General features: G+C 51.5%; 1 protein-coding gene across 1 annotated transcript in view; it reads left to right on the forward strand.

Annotated features, from left to right (window-relative positions):
- Positions 1-16,264, forward strand: part of GRHL3 (grainyhead like transcription factor 3) — a 33,707-nt gene that overhangs the window by 5,473 nt on the left and 11,970 nt on the right. Inside the window, exons 2-8 of the mRNA XM_032863753.1 lie at positions 6,520-6,706; positions 9,718-9,779; positions 11,221-11,566; positions 11,824-11,897; positions 12,366-12,519; positions 12,724-12,835; positions 14,277-14,371. Coding sequence (XP_032719644.1) covers positions 6,520-6,706; positions 9,718-9,779; positions 11,221-11,566; positions 11,824-11,897; positions 12,366-12,519; positions 12,724-12,835; positions 14,277-14,371 — 1,030 coding nt within the window. The remainder of the gene's footprint in view (positions 1-6,519; positions 6,707-9,717; positions 9,780-11,220; positions 11,567-11,823; positions 11,898-12,365; positions 12,520-12,723; positions 12,836-14,276; positions 14,372-16,264) is intronic.

Raw genomic sequence — 16,264 nt, forward strand, 5'->3', positions numbered from 1 at the left:
GTTCTCCTGCTGCTGCTAGGAAAAGCTTCTCCCACCCATTTACAGGTGGGAGAAGGTGAGGCTGTGAGTTGTCATGCAATTTGCTGGGGGCTACCCTCCAAAGTGAGTTTTAGTAATAATAATAATAATTCACATTATCACGGGCACTCTGCTGATTACTTGTATTATCTCACTGCATTTTCCAACAGTAATACCTCACAAAGCTGTAAAGATGGAGTGAAACAATGACTAGACATTGTTGGGCCAGCACCCAGTACTTGGTAAGCCCTCAAGTGAATAGCAGCTCTTGTAAGAATTCTGTGAGTTTAGTACTCCCATCTTTCCCTCTCTTACAGGGAAGAAAGCCAGGGCACAGAGAGGTCAAGTTGCATAAAGTCACACAGCTCGTAACAAGCAGAGCTGAAACTGGAACCAGGTCTGTGAAGCTCTGGGGCCCACCAGGTAGCCAGGAGCTCCCACTACCTCATTCAAAGTGGAGGTGCTACAGAGCCAGGACCTAGAATGGACTCCACCATGTTTCTGCCGAGGCCCCCAAAGGGCCCCCAGCCTGCGACTAAGCACATTTCACAACCTGGGCGTCCAGAAACCAGATGGGTCACTGGCAAGCACGAGAACCCCGGAGCGCTCCCGTCATGCCTAGGGAACACCTTGCATGGGGCTGACTGAAAAATGATTCTTCCGGGAGCGGCTGTGGCAGGGCCTCCCGTGGGTAATTAGTGAGTGTGATTGATCACTGCTGAGGAGGCTGGGTGGCTCATGACAGGGTATGGCAAGTTATTGGGTGTATCTGGGTGTCAACACCCAGTTCGGGTGGCCCCTGGAACTCTTCCTCCTCAGGCTGGAGGGAAGTGAGACCCAGCTCACTAGATCTGTCCTGTGCCAGGCACTTTGTTTGGCGGGACTTGAGCCCCCCCCAACCCCTCCTTGGTAAGTTTCCTTCTCCCTTCAGCAACACTGAGAAAGAGTCCTTCCTTTTACATCTCTGAATTTTTGACATGCCTTTGGGATAGGGCAGTGATTCAACTTGGTACCAGATAGGAAGCTAAAAGACTCAAATCTCAATCCTGCTCTATGCTGTGTCCTTAGGCAAAGTCACACCTTCTCTGAGAAACAAGAGTTTGAAAGTCCCTTTGCACCCTACATGGAACCCAAAAGTCCTCAAATGATGGATGAGACACATTTACTTCGTCTCACTGGGAGTTTCAAGTGGCGCTCAGCCAGAAAGCTGTGGGCATCGAGAGTCCAACAGGACTTGAGATGAAACCCACTTCACCACCCTGGGCTTCCTCCATCCTGGTGCCCAGAATGATACATGGTAGAGTCAGGAGGCCAAGAGTCTGGCTGGGTGTGGAACAGCTGTTACCACACCCCTCCCGTGCTGTGGGCCCAGTGAGCTGCTGGAGCAAGGCCCCACCCACATGAGAGCCCCTGCATAGGCGGTTTGCACATCCCCACAGGCTTGAGACAGAGACCTCAGGAAGGGAGGCTTATCAGCTCAATGTTCCAGCTCCTCTCTCATGATCTTGGATTTAACTCTCTCCCAAATAGAGGAGAAGCTGGGCCAGAGAGGCTCTGAGGGCACAGTCTGGAGAAGGTTCTTGATGCTAGAAACCAGAGACCTTTGTTCTAAGCTTGATGTCATGAGATAGTAGCTGGTTGGCCTTAGGCAAGCCAGTGGCCCTCTCTGTGGCTCAATTTTTCCTGCTATCACATGGGGGAGAGTCATACGATCCCTCCCTACTTTACAGGGGCGTTGCAGGATCAGAGGTGATGACAAACGTATGAGAAGCATGTTGAAAAATACAACACGCCATGCAAATGTGAGGGATTATCAAATCTCTGACTTGAGTTTCCTCCTTAGGGGGCTGGCCTTCCTCGAAACAAACAATGTATGCAAAAACCCTGGCACACAGTAGGTAGGCAAGCTCTGGGAGCTGTCCCAGGCTTATGCTTTGGATCCTGCTGCTCCTCTCCTCTGGAAGATCCAAGGTCCTCCCCACCTACCTCTCTGCTCTCTTTCCCCCTGCAGTCCTCTTCTTGACCACACCCCGTCACTCCCCAAAGTTCAGGCAGGTCAGCCTTCTGCTTCCTTTCCTTCATAGCTTTCTTCACCTATCTGACCTTAGCTGTTTGTTTGTTTTTGTGGTCACGTCTGTCTTGCTGTTATTAAAAATGCAAACAGCATGACATTGGGGCTGACCTTCTTGTCTTGTTGGCCCAGGACAAGGCCTGGCATATAGTAGTTACTTGACAAATAATTGTTAAAATGAGGGAGGGATGCCACCCCTATTTATTGGGTTTTTCTTGTCTTCTACTTCCCTTTTTGGAACTTAGTGGTTGGTGGAAAAGTGATTAGTTGTGGAGTTAGATACCAGGAAGCCTGACTTTGTAACTCACTTGGCCAGTCACCTAGAACAGGTCCCCGTACATCTCTGTTGTCTATTTCCTGGTCTGTAAAGTAGAGATAATAACACATGATGTACGTGGGGAGGCCCCACGAGATAATGAACGTGAAAGTCAAGGCAAGGGGTTATTACACTGTCTCTTTTTTGTTTTTGACATAGAACTTTGTTCACAGCCCGGAGGCTTAGGGAGGATGTTAATTTAAGAACCTCGGGCAGAGTCTCCCCTTGACTGTCATTTGGGGCTTCTGAGATGATGGTGGTCATGATGATGGTGATGATGATGGCTATTATTTACTGAGTGATTATTCTCTGGCAGGCTCAAGGCTAAGCACATTTCCTACGTTAATGTACTTAATTCTTCTAACAGCCCATGAGATTAGCCCCACTCTAAAGTAGCCTGCCCTGGTGACTCCATCACCTGACTGCGTTTTAATTTTCTTCACAGCACTTATCACTGACTAAAATTAACTCATTTACCTCCTTGTTTATGGTCTGTCTTCCCCAATTAAACTGTAAGTTCCATGGGAGCAGAGCCTTATCTGTCTTGTTCTTGGCTGATTCCCCAGGGCCTAGAAGAGTTCTTGACTGGGCACAGAGAAGACATTCAATAGACCCATTTAACAGATGAGGAAATAGCTAAGTCCTCTTGCTATCCCCTCCTCCCCCATTTCTCTTCCTCCCTCTGGTAGCTGAGGAGTTCTGCCTTGGACAGGGGCATCAACAGACAGTTTGTGGAGGCCCTTGGGAAGAAGTCTCTTGGCCTCCCCTCTTTGTTCTGGCTTTGTCACCCTTAAGAAGGGCTCAGTCCTTAGAACTCTTCACATCTCTCACCCACCGGGCCCTCAATCCTCAATTCCAGCATTAAGAGAACAGGGTACCAGAAGTTCTTGGATTTCTTTGGCACACAAGACCATGCTAATCTTATCCATAGTCAAGACTTTCTGGAAGCCAAATGCTTAGCCTTGGAACATGAAGTTGATCAGTAGCATGAGCAGGCATGGGGATCAGGATGCTGGGGCTTCCAGCTCCTGTCCAGAAACTTCCATCCTCTTACTTTCTTACTCAGTCCCTCCTGCCTTGTGTGGATGGAAAATCTCTGTCTCTCTGTCAGTGGACCATTGGTTCAATGTAGTCTAGAGGAGGGGAATTTCCAGAATAAGAAAGGCATCCTGAAAGGAGACTAGCATAGGGGGGGACATGTCTTTGAGTCCAACCAGTCCAGGTTTAGGCTGAGTTTCCACTACCTACCAGCTGAGTGATCTTGAGCAGGTGATATTACCTGTTCAAGTCTCAATTTCCCCAAGACCTATTTCTCAGGGCTATGGCCCAGAGATGATGAAATAGTACAGAAAAACTGTTGGCACCATGTCTGCCTATGGTAAACACGGCAGGTCCTACAGCCACTATGTAGCTGGGACTCGACTCAGGGATCCCAGCAGGATGGATTGGAGACCCTCATCAGCCGGAAAAACCTCCCAGATGAACAGTAAAGTCTGACCTTTTCTTCCTGATGGGACTGCATCATTGTCTTCGAACTTTAATTTTTAAATAGGGTAAGAGATAACTAATAGCTCATCAAAGCTGATAATGGCCATTCCAGCAGAAGTCAGCAGACTGCAGCTCTAGGCCCTGATCTACCACTGACTTGTGGGGTGACCATGTCTGAAACCACTTCACAGCCCCTTGATGTCTGGCTCCAAGCTGGGTCCAGAGACCAAAATGGCTTTCGTGTATGGAGTAGTTATTACTTGGCAGGGTCGGTTCTAATTTCTCATGTGGTGATACCCCCAGTCCTCATAATCTCATAATCCTACATGTTGGATGCTTTTATGAGACTCATTTTACAAGTGAGGAATAGTGCTCCGCATTGGGGATCCCAGCGGACACGGTGGGGTGGGGGAGGGGTCTACCACCTTTCCCCGCTTCTTCCATGACACCTTGGTTGGGGAGTTTCCTTTAGCCTGGGGCTGGGAGGGGCTGGGGCCAGCTACCCTGGGTCTGCTCTGTAAGTTCTTCTATCCCCGGGCCCAGGAGGCAGGGAGGAAGGGCCTCCCTCTTACTTCTCCGTCTTAATGCCCCTGATTTATTGCAGCAGAAACTCGGGGTGTGCCTCCCTTTCCGCACCTCTGAAGCAGGAAGGTTTCTATCATTTCTCTTTCCTGTGTGACAGCTCTCTCTCCCTCCCTCCCAGATCCAGTGTCCTGCACCCTGGGACCCAGGGAGATGGGGACGGGGTGGGGCGGTGCTCTGGGCCCTGGGTGAAGCCAGGTCTGGCTAGCTGTTCCCACTCTGTGTCTGGGAATGTAGGCCCAAGCTGCAGGCCAGCATGGGGACACTTCCTTGCTCACCCACAACTCTGCCACGGTGCCTGAAATGTCTCCCTTTCTTGCATTATGGTAAAATAGTGCGGCTCAGTGGAAAGCACACAGCTTTGGTACTAGACAAGCCTGGGCTTAAATTCTGGTTGTGCTGTGGACCAACTGGGTGATATTGGGCATTTTCTTACCCTCTCCAAGTCTCAGGCTCCCTCATTTGTAAAACAAAGCCAATGATCCTTATGTCGTAGTGTTCTAGAAGGAGCAGAGTTCAGGGATGGAGAGCATTCTAACATATTCTGGTAAATGTCAGGTGCCATTGTTCCTGTGTCCCTAACATGAGAGAGTCTAAGAGGCTCATTTAGGAAGGGGCATCAGGCCATGAAGTGCCCATTTCATCACTGGGGTTCTCTTGTCCCAGTCTAGCCACTCCCATCTTCTCAGATGCCACCCCCGCCCCCATACACTCTTTACTCTAAAGTGAACACACTGGAACTTTCCCACCTCTGGCCTCTGCTCACCATCAAGAGCACGTTTTACAGCAGTGGTTCTCAAAGGGTGGTCCCCAGACTACCAGCATCAGCGGCACCATACTGGGGAGCTTGTTAGAAATGCAAATTCCAGCTACCCCAGACTTATCAGATCAGAAACACCAGGGGTGGAGCCCAGAAATCTGTTTTTAAAAACAAGCCTTCCATGTCATTGTGATGCCCTTCAGGTTTGAGAACCCCATCCCCAGTCACAGCCTCATTCTGCTGGAGCTTGAGTGCCCTGGGGGCTACTCACGAACTAGGAGCTTGAGCGAGCCCCCTAACTTCTGCGGGCTTCGGCTTCCTTGTCTATAAAATAGGGACAAGAAGAGCACCTGCCTTACTTGGTTGTTGTGAGAATTCAGGGAGAGAATTCATGGAAAGTGCTTAGCTCAGCACCTAAAACATGGCTGATGCTTGATAAAGGTTAGGTATGACTTTTAATAATGACATCATCATTATTCTGAATCATGTCGCTATCCCGATGGCCCCCCCCTTCACATGTCTGCATGATATCATTCCCAGTGCCGAGGACCCCCAAGTAAAATGTCTGTTTCCTCTGAAGACCCTCTCATTGATCTCTTTCCTTTGAGCCCATGTGGCTTGTCTCTTGGGCCACCTGCCTTGTATGTATCTGAGTTTTCAGCACAGGGCTGGGTTCTGCCTCCTCTGGTGCCCTGCAGCATCCCCTTCCCTTCCCCAACAAATTCCTGGCATCTGGGCAGCTGGCCGGGCCCTCCGCAGTCCATGTTGGTCTGAAATGCCACTTCCCAAGACCAGGTTCTGCCCACCGGCTTCCTCACCACACTCCCTAACTTGCAACGATGGCCAGCTTTCTGTGTCTTTCACAGTCTGGAGGGGAACTTCTCACACTGGATTATCTAGAAACTTTGTTCTTTGCAGCTTGTCATGATTTCCTATCCTCCTTATGCTAAATCACTTTGAATAAGTATCTACACAGAAGCATTTTATTGAATCCTCTGTGAAGCTTTGCAAGGTTGGGATTAGGGTCTTGGTGTCCTAGATGAGGGGACTCGGGCCTCAGGTCGACAGCTTTTACATGACCACATTTGTTATAGACTGAAAGCATCTAGCTCCCAACTTCGGGTATGTTCTTCTGCCCCAAGCTGTCCAAATGGGGCAGAAGAAGGATTTTCAAGTTTGCAAGACTGGTAACTCTTTGAAATCCTGGGCATTGGCTGGAGGCTGACCGTCCATGGACCTTCCTCTGGGATAGCCTAAATCTGACCTTCCCTGCTTGCCTTCCAGCTTCAGGTCTGTGCGACTGCTGAAGAACGACCCAGTCAACTTCCAGAAGTTCCCTTACACGAGTGAGGATGAGGCCTGGAAGACCTACCTGGAAAACCCACTGACAGCCGCCACGAAGGCCATGATGAGAGTCAATGGGGATGATGACAGCGTTGCGGCCCTGAGCTTCCTCTATGACTACTACATGGTACATTTGCCCCCACTGTGTTCCCCCCCGCCGACTGAACACACACCCTTGCTTTCAGGCCTCCTGGCCCCACACCATGCTTTTTCTCTCCTCTGGGTCTTCCCACAGGCTCTTCCCTAGGCCTGACCTCCTCCCCTTTCCCCTGACTAAACCTTCCTCTCCACTCTGGGTTTCAGTTTCAAGGTCACCCCATTCCTTCACTGAGAAGAGGGAAGACTTGAGTTTCCCATTCTGTTTCTCTGGGGACCCTCAGCAACTCCCATCATTGTCCTTGACTCTGTCTTTAGAAAGTTGCTGACCATGCATTTTTTCCTTCATCTCCCCCATGACTGAGCTCTTGGAGGACAGAAAGCACGCGGTGATCGTTACTCAGTCCTCAGCACCCCATCCTGCTTGCCACACGCGCAGCACCCAGTGTGTATTGATGGAAGGGCTCGATGCCTCGGCCACACATAGACCCTCACAGTAGCACGCCCAGCCTGCCATCTTCTTTCTGCCCCTGTCCCTTAGATCATCCCAGTTGCCCTGCCATCCCCACCCCACCACCTAGAACATGCCTTCTGCTCCTGACTCCTTTCCTTTTCTTCCCAAGGCCACTTTCCTTTGGAAGCTGGGCTGCCACATCACCTGTCCCTCTCTGGAGTGTCTGATTCTCCTCCCTATCCTTGCTGCCATTCTATGTAATGTAACCCCTCCTGACAGACCGTTGTTATGGTTCTCTAATTGTTTCCAGGGCCTTGGCCTTGACTCTGGGAGACTGTCAGCACCTGAGAACAGGATTGAGGCCCTCCTCTATCTGAGCAGTGGGCAATCACAGGTGCATAACACAGTCCCAGAGCCCTTCTTCCCGTTCCTGTGCCAGACACTGCCCATGGATTCCAGCCTGCCTTCTCGCTGGGCCATAGGAGACTGAAGAATCTTTCTCAAGCTAGTACTACACGCAGCCCCTACCCATCCATCTGAATTGTCTCACGATAGCAAACTTTCTCATTCTCCCTGAGCCGGGTGATTGCTCCAAGAGACTTTCCCAGATTTGAGAATGGGAAACATAAACAGCCAATTATTGAGATAGCTGGCTTTGAACTTGAAGATTTAAAGCCACCTTGTAAATAAGCCCTCAAATTTACTGACCCAAGAAATATTTTATCTACCTTACCCCAAGGGGGAATGAACCCTGTCCGTGTAAACTCACAGGCCAAGGATAGGAAGTGTGGTCTTGGATACAAGAAGGCCCCAAATTTTCTTTCTGGCTTTGGTTCTCACTCTGGAGCAGTATGGTTATGCTAGCTTACTTCCTCTGCAGTAGACCAGCAGCGTGCTGATAGTGTTCGGCCCAGGCCGATGGAAAAGAAATTTGAATTGACTTTCTCAGACTGGAGACATGGTGGGAGCCTGAATCCTTGGCCTGGATTTAACCCCTAGCCTGGGATTTACAGGTTGGACCATAATGTAAAATCCAGTACCATCTTCCTGGGCCATTCCTAGAGCCAGAATGGTGGGGACAGGTTCTGGAGGTCATGGTTGTAGTGAAAACACCTGTCCCACCTCTCCATTTCAAGAGGACTCTGGGTTCAGAACAGCCCTGTGGGTAATAAGGACAGGGTCTCATGATGTACAGAGAGCACTGAGTTGGGAGTTTAAGACCTGATCTGGCCACAAACAGGCAATGTGGTTTTGGGTAATATACTTCTAAACGTAACAGTGTTTGGTTTCTTCCTCTAAGCCAGGCTTTGTGCCAGGTGCCCTCCTGCATGCTCTCCCACGGGGAGTGAGTAAGAGCCCAGGCATTGGAGTCCCTAGGCTGGTTTGGAGACCTGGTTCTGGCTTTATTAGCCAGAGGTCGAAATGACCTGAGTGCTCTAAGATATGACAACATTATAATTATGAAATTCACATTTAGATAGAGTTCTCCATGTGCTAGGTGCTGGCTAAGTATGCACAGTGATCTCTGGAGTGGGTTTTACTGTTATTATCCTTATACAGATGAGAACAAGGAAGCAGAGAGAGGTTAAGGGACTTGCCCCCCCCCCCCGGGTTACATAGCCAGTATGTGGCATATCTGGGAATTGAACCAAGAAATCCAAGAAATCCAAGAAATCTGGATCTAGAGTCCATGCTCCTAACCACTGAGACAACAGAGCCTCTCCGGGCCTCAGTTTCCTCATCTATATAATGGAAATGACATTAGTAGCTATCACAGAGTGGTGTAGGGGTTAAATTAGAGACTACACAGAAGGCACTTAATGTAGGGTCAAGTACACAAGAAGTACTGGACTGAAAAACAGCAAGCAAGGGTCACCTCACCAGCTCAGTCTGTAGAAAATGCAACTCTTAATTTTGGGGTTATGTGTTTGAGTCCCACATTGGGTGTAGAGAGTACTTACAAATAAAATCTCCAAAATAAAAACCAGCAAGGGGCACCTGGATAGCTCAGTCATTAAGCAGTCAGCTCTTGATTTCAGCTCAGTTCATGATCTCAAGGTTGTGGAATCAAGCCACATGTCGGGTTCCTCACTCAGTGGGAAGTCTGCTAGAGATTCTGTCTCTCCCTTTCCTTCTGTCTCTCCGTACCCCCCTCCCTTTCTCTCTCTCTCTCTCTCTCAAATAAATATATAAATCTTAAAAAAAAAAAAAAAAGGTGAGCATTATTTTTACTACTAAATCTCCAAATACCCTTGAAGTAAGTATTATAATCCCCCACTTGAAATATGAAGAAACTGAGTCTCAGAAAGGTAGAGTCATTCATTCAGAATGAATTCATAGTATTTTTAATTGGTAAAGTTAGAACTTAAGCCAGATCGGCCTGACTTCAAGTTCCTTGAGGCCCAGCTGCCGATCTTGGATTACTTCTCACTCTCTAACTTGGGACTCAGGCTAAATGATGGCTTGCCCACTCCAAAGACCAGCAGATTTTCCCCCAGCGACCAAGGTAGCTCCTCTGTCTGGCCAAGTCCACCGGACAGGGGTTATGTTGCCATAAATGTATAAATCCCTCTTTCCTCTCCACTCAGGGCCCCAAGGAGAAGCGGATCCTGTCCTCTAGCACTGGGGGCCGGAACGACCAGGGAAAGAGGTGAGGTTTGCCCAACCCCCCATATCGGCCCTTTTCTCATGCCCCCCTCCACCTCTGGGCTCTTAACCATCAGGCACAGAAGGCTCAGTGCCTAGGGCCCACGGGACTCTTAGGGCCCATGGACGTGTTAGAATTTATTTTAAAATCAGAAGAAAACAATGAATATAATCCAACCTGGACTACATCTGTCTTTATGCCAGTGCAGTTGTAAAACGTATTTTAAAACATTTTTTATGGAGGAAGGAGTCTGTGAAGGCAAGAGCCTAGGGCCCACCAAGTGATGATGAGACCCTGGTCCTTGTGAGAGGCTTGCACACACACACACACACACACACACACACACACACACACACACACATATACACACACACACACACTTACAGGAAGCAGCCCCTGTGGGCTAGAGTTTACAGAAAACAAACTTCAAAGCCAAGGTCCAGGAATCAGCCCTGAAGGCAGCTTTTCTATCCTAACTCCAAAACCCACCTCCCTGTAGAGGTGCCTGGGGGAGGGGCACCTGGATTCTGGTACTTCTTTCCTCTGGCTCTCTTGGGCCTCTTCCCAGATATCCTGAGTGCCTCAGGGCACTAATGTTTCCCTTCTCTTAGAAGGCAGCCCAGGCCAGGCTTACTGCTAGATCGGCACTAGACTGCCCTTTCTCTACTCTTCCTCCCACCACCACCACCACCACCACCACCACCACCACCGCACCCCCCCCCGCCCCTCCCCGGCCTACCTCTGCTGGGAAAACATCTAGGCTCCTCTCTGCCTTCCGGAAAATCCGAGCTGCTAAGGCAGGCATTACCGCTCACACAGCCGGCTCAGGGCCCCTCCGGGATAGGAACCGTAGAGTTATGCATGGGCCTTTTCTGAAAACCAATTTTTTTAAATGTTGTTAGCTTTTCTGATTACAAAAGTAATACCCGTTGGTTACAAAGTATTCAAACTCTATAGAAATGTATAAAGTAGAAAGTAAAAGTTTCCTGTAATCCTACACCCTGCCCACCTTAACAGTTTGGAGTGTATCCTTCTAGACCTTTTTCTCAACATATATTAACTGTACCACGTTAGCTGTAATATCCATGTCCCCCCCTCCCACACATACACACATACTGTGTAGATAACTCAATGCAGTTGTTTTAAGGTGGGGACATTTGATTCTGGATAAGAAATAAATGACCTTTCAGTTTTTAAAATGACCAAGTACTGTAAAAGATAAAGCAGATGTTTGTTCCCCTCTACCCTGAGCCCTCCTCCCTGCTCATCCCTGTGACAAATTGGCTTATTACCGCGTCTTGCTTCATGCATGTTGGGAAGATCTAACATTACATGGGATTAAAGGTCAGTGGGTCTGCATGATGGTCACCCTCCGGTCCAGATGAGGGTTCCCTCGCCCCTCAGAGAGAAGAGGTGCACTCACCCAGCCCTCCTCTCTCCCCAGGTACTACCATGGCATGGATTATGAGATGGACCTCGCTCCCCTTGAAAGCCCCACGCATCTCATGAAATTCCTGACAGAGAATGTGTCTGGAACCCCAGAGTACCCAGATGTGCTCAAGAAGAATAACCTGATGAGCTTGGAGGGGGCCGTGCCCACTCCGGGCAAGGCAGCTCCCCTCCCCGCTGGCCCCAGCAAGCTGGAAGCTGGCTCTGTGGACAGCTACCTGCTGCCCACCAGTGATATGTACGATAACAGCTCCCTCAACTCCTTGTTTGAGAGCATTCCTGGGGTGCCATCCACACAGCGCTGGCAGCCTGACAGCACCTTCAAAGATGACCCACAGGAGGTGAGGGTCCCCCCCCCATACCCCTCACAGCATCCCTGGATATGTGCATGCCTGTGTAGAAGGAGAGAAGACAGTGGGGAGATCAGAGGTTTGGAATCCTGGGAATAAAAAGTCCTAGAGCCGAGGTAGTTCTGCCATGTACTGTTGTCCCAGTTGTACACTGCATAACCTGCACAGCTATATGGGACAGCTCTGGGATGAGGCTCCAGCAGCCTGAACGTGGCCATTTATTCTCTCTGAATTGTGTTTCTCTGCAGTCGCTGCTCTTCCCAGATATCCTGAAAACGTCCCCAGAACCCCCGTGTCCAGAGGACTATCCCAGCCCCAAGAGGTAACTCAGCCCCTCTGGAATCTTGGCCACTTGGACTGTAGGCAGAGGCTACAGACAGAGCCTCACGCTATCCCCAGAGCAGGCATCATCAGTGAATGAAAAGATGGGAGTGAAGGCACGTGAAAGGAGAGAGGCAGATTTCCATGCTTCTTTCTTGGGCTGTGACAGGGAGCTCAGAGCCCTGTTAAAAAATTGAGGTTCTGTTGCCCTTCATCTCCCCTGAGGCTCTGTCTCCCCTCAGGGCTCTCTCCAGTTTCCATTATTTGTTATTCAGCAGGATTGTGGCTCAATGAAACCATTAAATAGAAACTCCAAAAATGAGGAGACTGAGGCCAAGGGAGGTAGAATGGTTTCCTGAAGTCCTACAGCAAATCTACAGCACACCCTCTGCCTCCTACCTCACTGCCTTCTGGGATCCTCCTGCCTGATTGCTCAAGCCTCATTGTCCTCCCCCTCTCCTCCCTGCAGTGACTTTGAATATACCCTGGGCTCCCCCAAAGCCATCCACATCAAGTCAGGGGAGTCGCCGATGGCCTACCTCAACAAGGGCCAGTTCTACCCCATCACACTGCGGACCCCGGCAGGAGGCAAGGGCCTTGCCTTGTCCTCCAACAAAGTCAAGGTATCTTGTCCCCGGAGCAGCTAGGCTAGGATGGTTGGGCCCGGCCCGGACTGACAAGGACCCTAGGGAGAAGGTGCCACTGCCATGGAGTGGGGGACACAGAGGCGAAAGGGCAGGAGTGCTGCACCAGGGCTCTGGGAGGGGACTGGGACTGCCTGGGCCTCTCCTGAGGCTGAAGGTCACGGCGGCCCGCTGTGCTTGCAGAGTGTGGTGATGGTGGTCTTCGACAACGAGAAGGTGCCTGTGGAGCAGCTGCGTTTCTGGAAGCACTGGCATTCCCGGCAACCCACTGCCAAGCAGCGTGTCATCGACGTAGGTAAGAGCCCCCCCAGGCCTCCTTCCCAGTCTCTCGGTCTCTCCCTATTTCTGTCTCTCTCTCTCTCTCTCTCTCTCTCTCTCTCTCTCTCACACACACACACACACATACACACAGCCCAATCAGGCCTTTCTGGCCCTGCCCCCTTCCCCAGCCACCTGTGATCTCTGCAGGACTGAGTTCTCACCCCAGCTGCCTGCCTGGCCCTGGTCTGCAGGTCCTGCACTGCCGGGGGTGGGGGTGGGGTGTTTTGCAGGGATTTGCATCTGTGGGCTGGAAGCAGGGGCCTCTTTTCTGTTTGCTTTGGGGTAAACAGTGCCCTAGAGACCCCAGGAGTGTCTGATAAATAGACCCCTGGGAGGCTGGCCTTTGTGTCCCCCGGGGGGTCGGGCCTTAGCCCATTGAGATACAAATGCCTAAGACAACAGGAGCCCCGTTTGGAAAGTTGGAAGGACAGTGCAAGGCAGTTCTGCTTTGAGAGCTGGGTCCCTGGGGTTCTGTCAGCTGCGAGGGGGCCCGGAGAAGGGACATGGGGAAGGGACTATGGTGCTACCTTATCCCTGTCCTGGGCCCTGGGATGTGTGGGAGGCATCGCCCATCCTCCGGCCTCCAGGTTCTGACTCCATCACTCTTTTCTTGACTGTGTGACCTGTGTCACCTCCCCTTTCTGGGCCTCAGTTTCTTCAGCTGTCAAGTGGAATAGGGCCAGCTGCCCTGCCTGCATCCAGTCCTGTTTCTTCTGCCTTGAAGTCTCATGCGCTGGAGAACGGATCACTAGGGACACTCCCATGACTTGTCTGAGAGACCACACAGCCAGTGAGCAGGAGCCTGTGTCCAGGGGCCAAAGCTGAGCTCCAGTCCTTGCTGTGCCTTTTTTTGAAAGCCGTGGGACCCTGGCCAAGTGATCAGACTTCTCTGAGCTTCATTTTCTTTCCACATTTAAACTGAGGATTCATTGTGTCCTTGTGAGGATTAAGTGAGGGCTCGCCATACTGTTCAGTGAGTGGTGGCCGTCCCACGGTTTGCTCACTGTCTGTCCAGTAGCTTGGCATGAGGAGTCCTGGACTTACTAGTCCCCTTACCATCACTGGCACCACTCTTACTCCTTCTGCTACTACTGTGTCTGGGAGACCCTCTAAGTCCCAATCCCGCTGAAAATGCAAACCTCCACCCAAAAGTGATGAGGGCCCAGGCCTAGCTGGCTAACTTAGGGATTCTCTGTGGGGTTTGGGCATATCTGCTTCCCAGGCTGGACCTCAGTTTTCCCATCTGTAACCCAGGGCACGACCATCAGTCTCCCCTGCCAGACTGAAGCATGGTTCTGTGGGGAGAGGGTAAAAATCCCTGCTGGGAATTAGACTCTATTCCTAAAAGTCTCCTTCCCAGCATGTCCCCAGATCCCTTTCCTCCTGACTCTCCTTCTGGTCTCCTGTGGTTCCAGCTGACTGCAAAGAAAACTTCAACACCGTGCAGCACATTGAGGAGGTAGCCTACAACGCCCTGTCCTTCGTGTGGAATGTCAACGAGGAAGCCAAGGTCAGTGCATGGCCGTGGCAGGGCTGGGTACCTCAGAAGTCCCCAGGTAGGGAACTAGAATTGTGGTAGCTGCTCTGATGAGAGCACCTGTGGAGGAGGCAGGATACAGAGTGGAAAAGAAGCGCAGGCTTCCAGAAAGGCTAGGCCTATGTCCCAGCCCTGTGACCTTGGGCCAGTGCCTTGCCTGTAAAGCTGGGATCCAATGATAGCACCAACTGAGGGGTTCACATGAGGATCACGTGCGATAAGTAAAGGGTAGAGGCCAGCCTGGCTCAGCAACAGGGGCTGTTGTGGTGAATTGCACCCACCCATTCACCAGATGGGAAAACCGAGCCACATGCGAGGTGACACAGCCAGCCACCCATGACGCCAGGTTTCCCGACTTGCAGGCCAGTTGGGTGCAGGAAGAATGCTTTGGGTTCTGCTAGAGGAGGCCGAAGTCCCAGTGACTTCACTTCTTATGTCCATAGAAGGAGAACAATAGTCTGCCTCTGGGGGTTGTGATGAAGATTCTCTAGGATCATGCATGTCTCAGAGACAGGCCCAGTGCCAGACCCATCCGAGAGGCCTGAAAGTGGAGCCTCTGGTGATTTTTTTCATCCCAGCTGCTTAGTGCCCAAGGCCAACTTGCCGTGTGCCTCTGGGCCTCTCTGTGCCATGCTTGGTTTCCTGTTTGGAGAGCCAGCATTGTGGAAAGGGCACTGGTCTGAGAGCCGGGGCTGGGTGATCTTGGGCCTGTCCTTTGTCTCCTTGGGCCACGCCCACCCTCTCACACCAAGGTTGGGTCCAGCTCATGGCAAGGGCATTTCTGGCCTGGACAAGCTGGAGGGCTGGCCTCACAGGCCTGGGCCACCGTGGCTGCCTGGAGAAAACAGAGCTGAAGGGGGGTCTGAAAACACAAAGGGAGGCACAAAAGTGAGGGATTATTAGTTTTCAAACAGATGCCAGGGGCTGGAGGAGGAGCTGGGGCCTCCAGGGCCGGGAGGCGGGGAAAGAGTTTCGTAGGAAGGGAGCGGTGGGTTTCGGTTGGGATTTTCTCACAGGCCCCGAAGCCCCCAGGCGTGGGTCTTTCTCAGGTGTGAGCTGGGTGGGAGCTGCATTAGGGCTGAGTTGGCTGAGGGAGAGGTATGTCTGGTATGCGTCTGGGGGCCTGGCCCCCACAGCCAAGGAGGGAAGGGGGTCCACAAAGGCCCCACACCCCACCCCTACCTGGGCAGGTCAGGATCACTTCCAAGGGAAACGTCCCAAGGAACAGTGGCCAGTCTGGAATGGGGTCTGGCCCTGGCACCCCAGGGAGGAGTCAGTCAGGTAGGTAGACAGTCACCAGGCGAGCCTGCCAGGGAGTCTCTAGGCTGGCCTCCTAGGCTTTGGGTTGAGATTCCAGTGGTCCCACTCACCACAACAGGTCACTGCATGCCAAGCCCGCTAGGGGCTCCACGTGCCCTCACAGCCACATGAAGTAGGTTTAATTATCCCCATTTTGCAGGTAAGAAAACTGAGGCTCTGTGAGGTTAGCGCACTCATCTAAAGCCACATGGCCAGTGAGTGGCCGAGCCCAGCTTCCCAACCCCAGTCCGGGTGGCCCCACGTCCAGGCTCATTCTGCTGGCATGTGGAAACATCTGCAGCTCCCCTCTCTGCTCAGAGCCCCTGTTTCCTTGGTTGTAAAAGGCGGGGGTTAGGTCCAGTGATGGCTGGAGCTGGTAGGCAAGGGCACAGAGGGGCAGGGTCTCACCCCTGTGGCTCGAGGCCAGCAGGAAGGTGGTCTTCCGGACCCAGGGGGAACGGGCTATGGCCCTTCCATACCTTCTCACTCTGGGTGGCAGAATAATGAGGCTCTGGACTTTCATGAAAGCCCCTGAGGGGCCCCCTCATCTCCTTCTCAGGGCCTTGA

The sequence above is a fragment of the Lontra canadensis genome, unplaced genomic scaffold (assembly GCF_010015895.1).
Source record: "Lontra canadensis isolate GAN:19392208 unplaced genomic scaffold, GSC_riverotter_1.0 scaffold25, whole genome shotgun sequence".
Lineage (NCBI taxonomy): Eukaryota > Metazoa > Chordata > Mammalia > Carnivora > Mustelidae > Lontra > Lontra canadensis.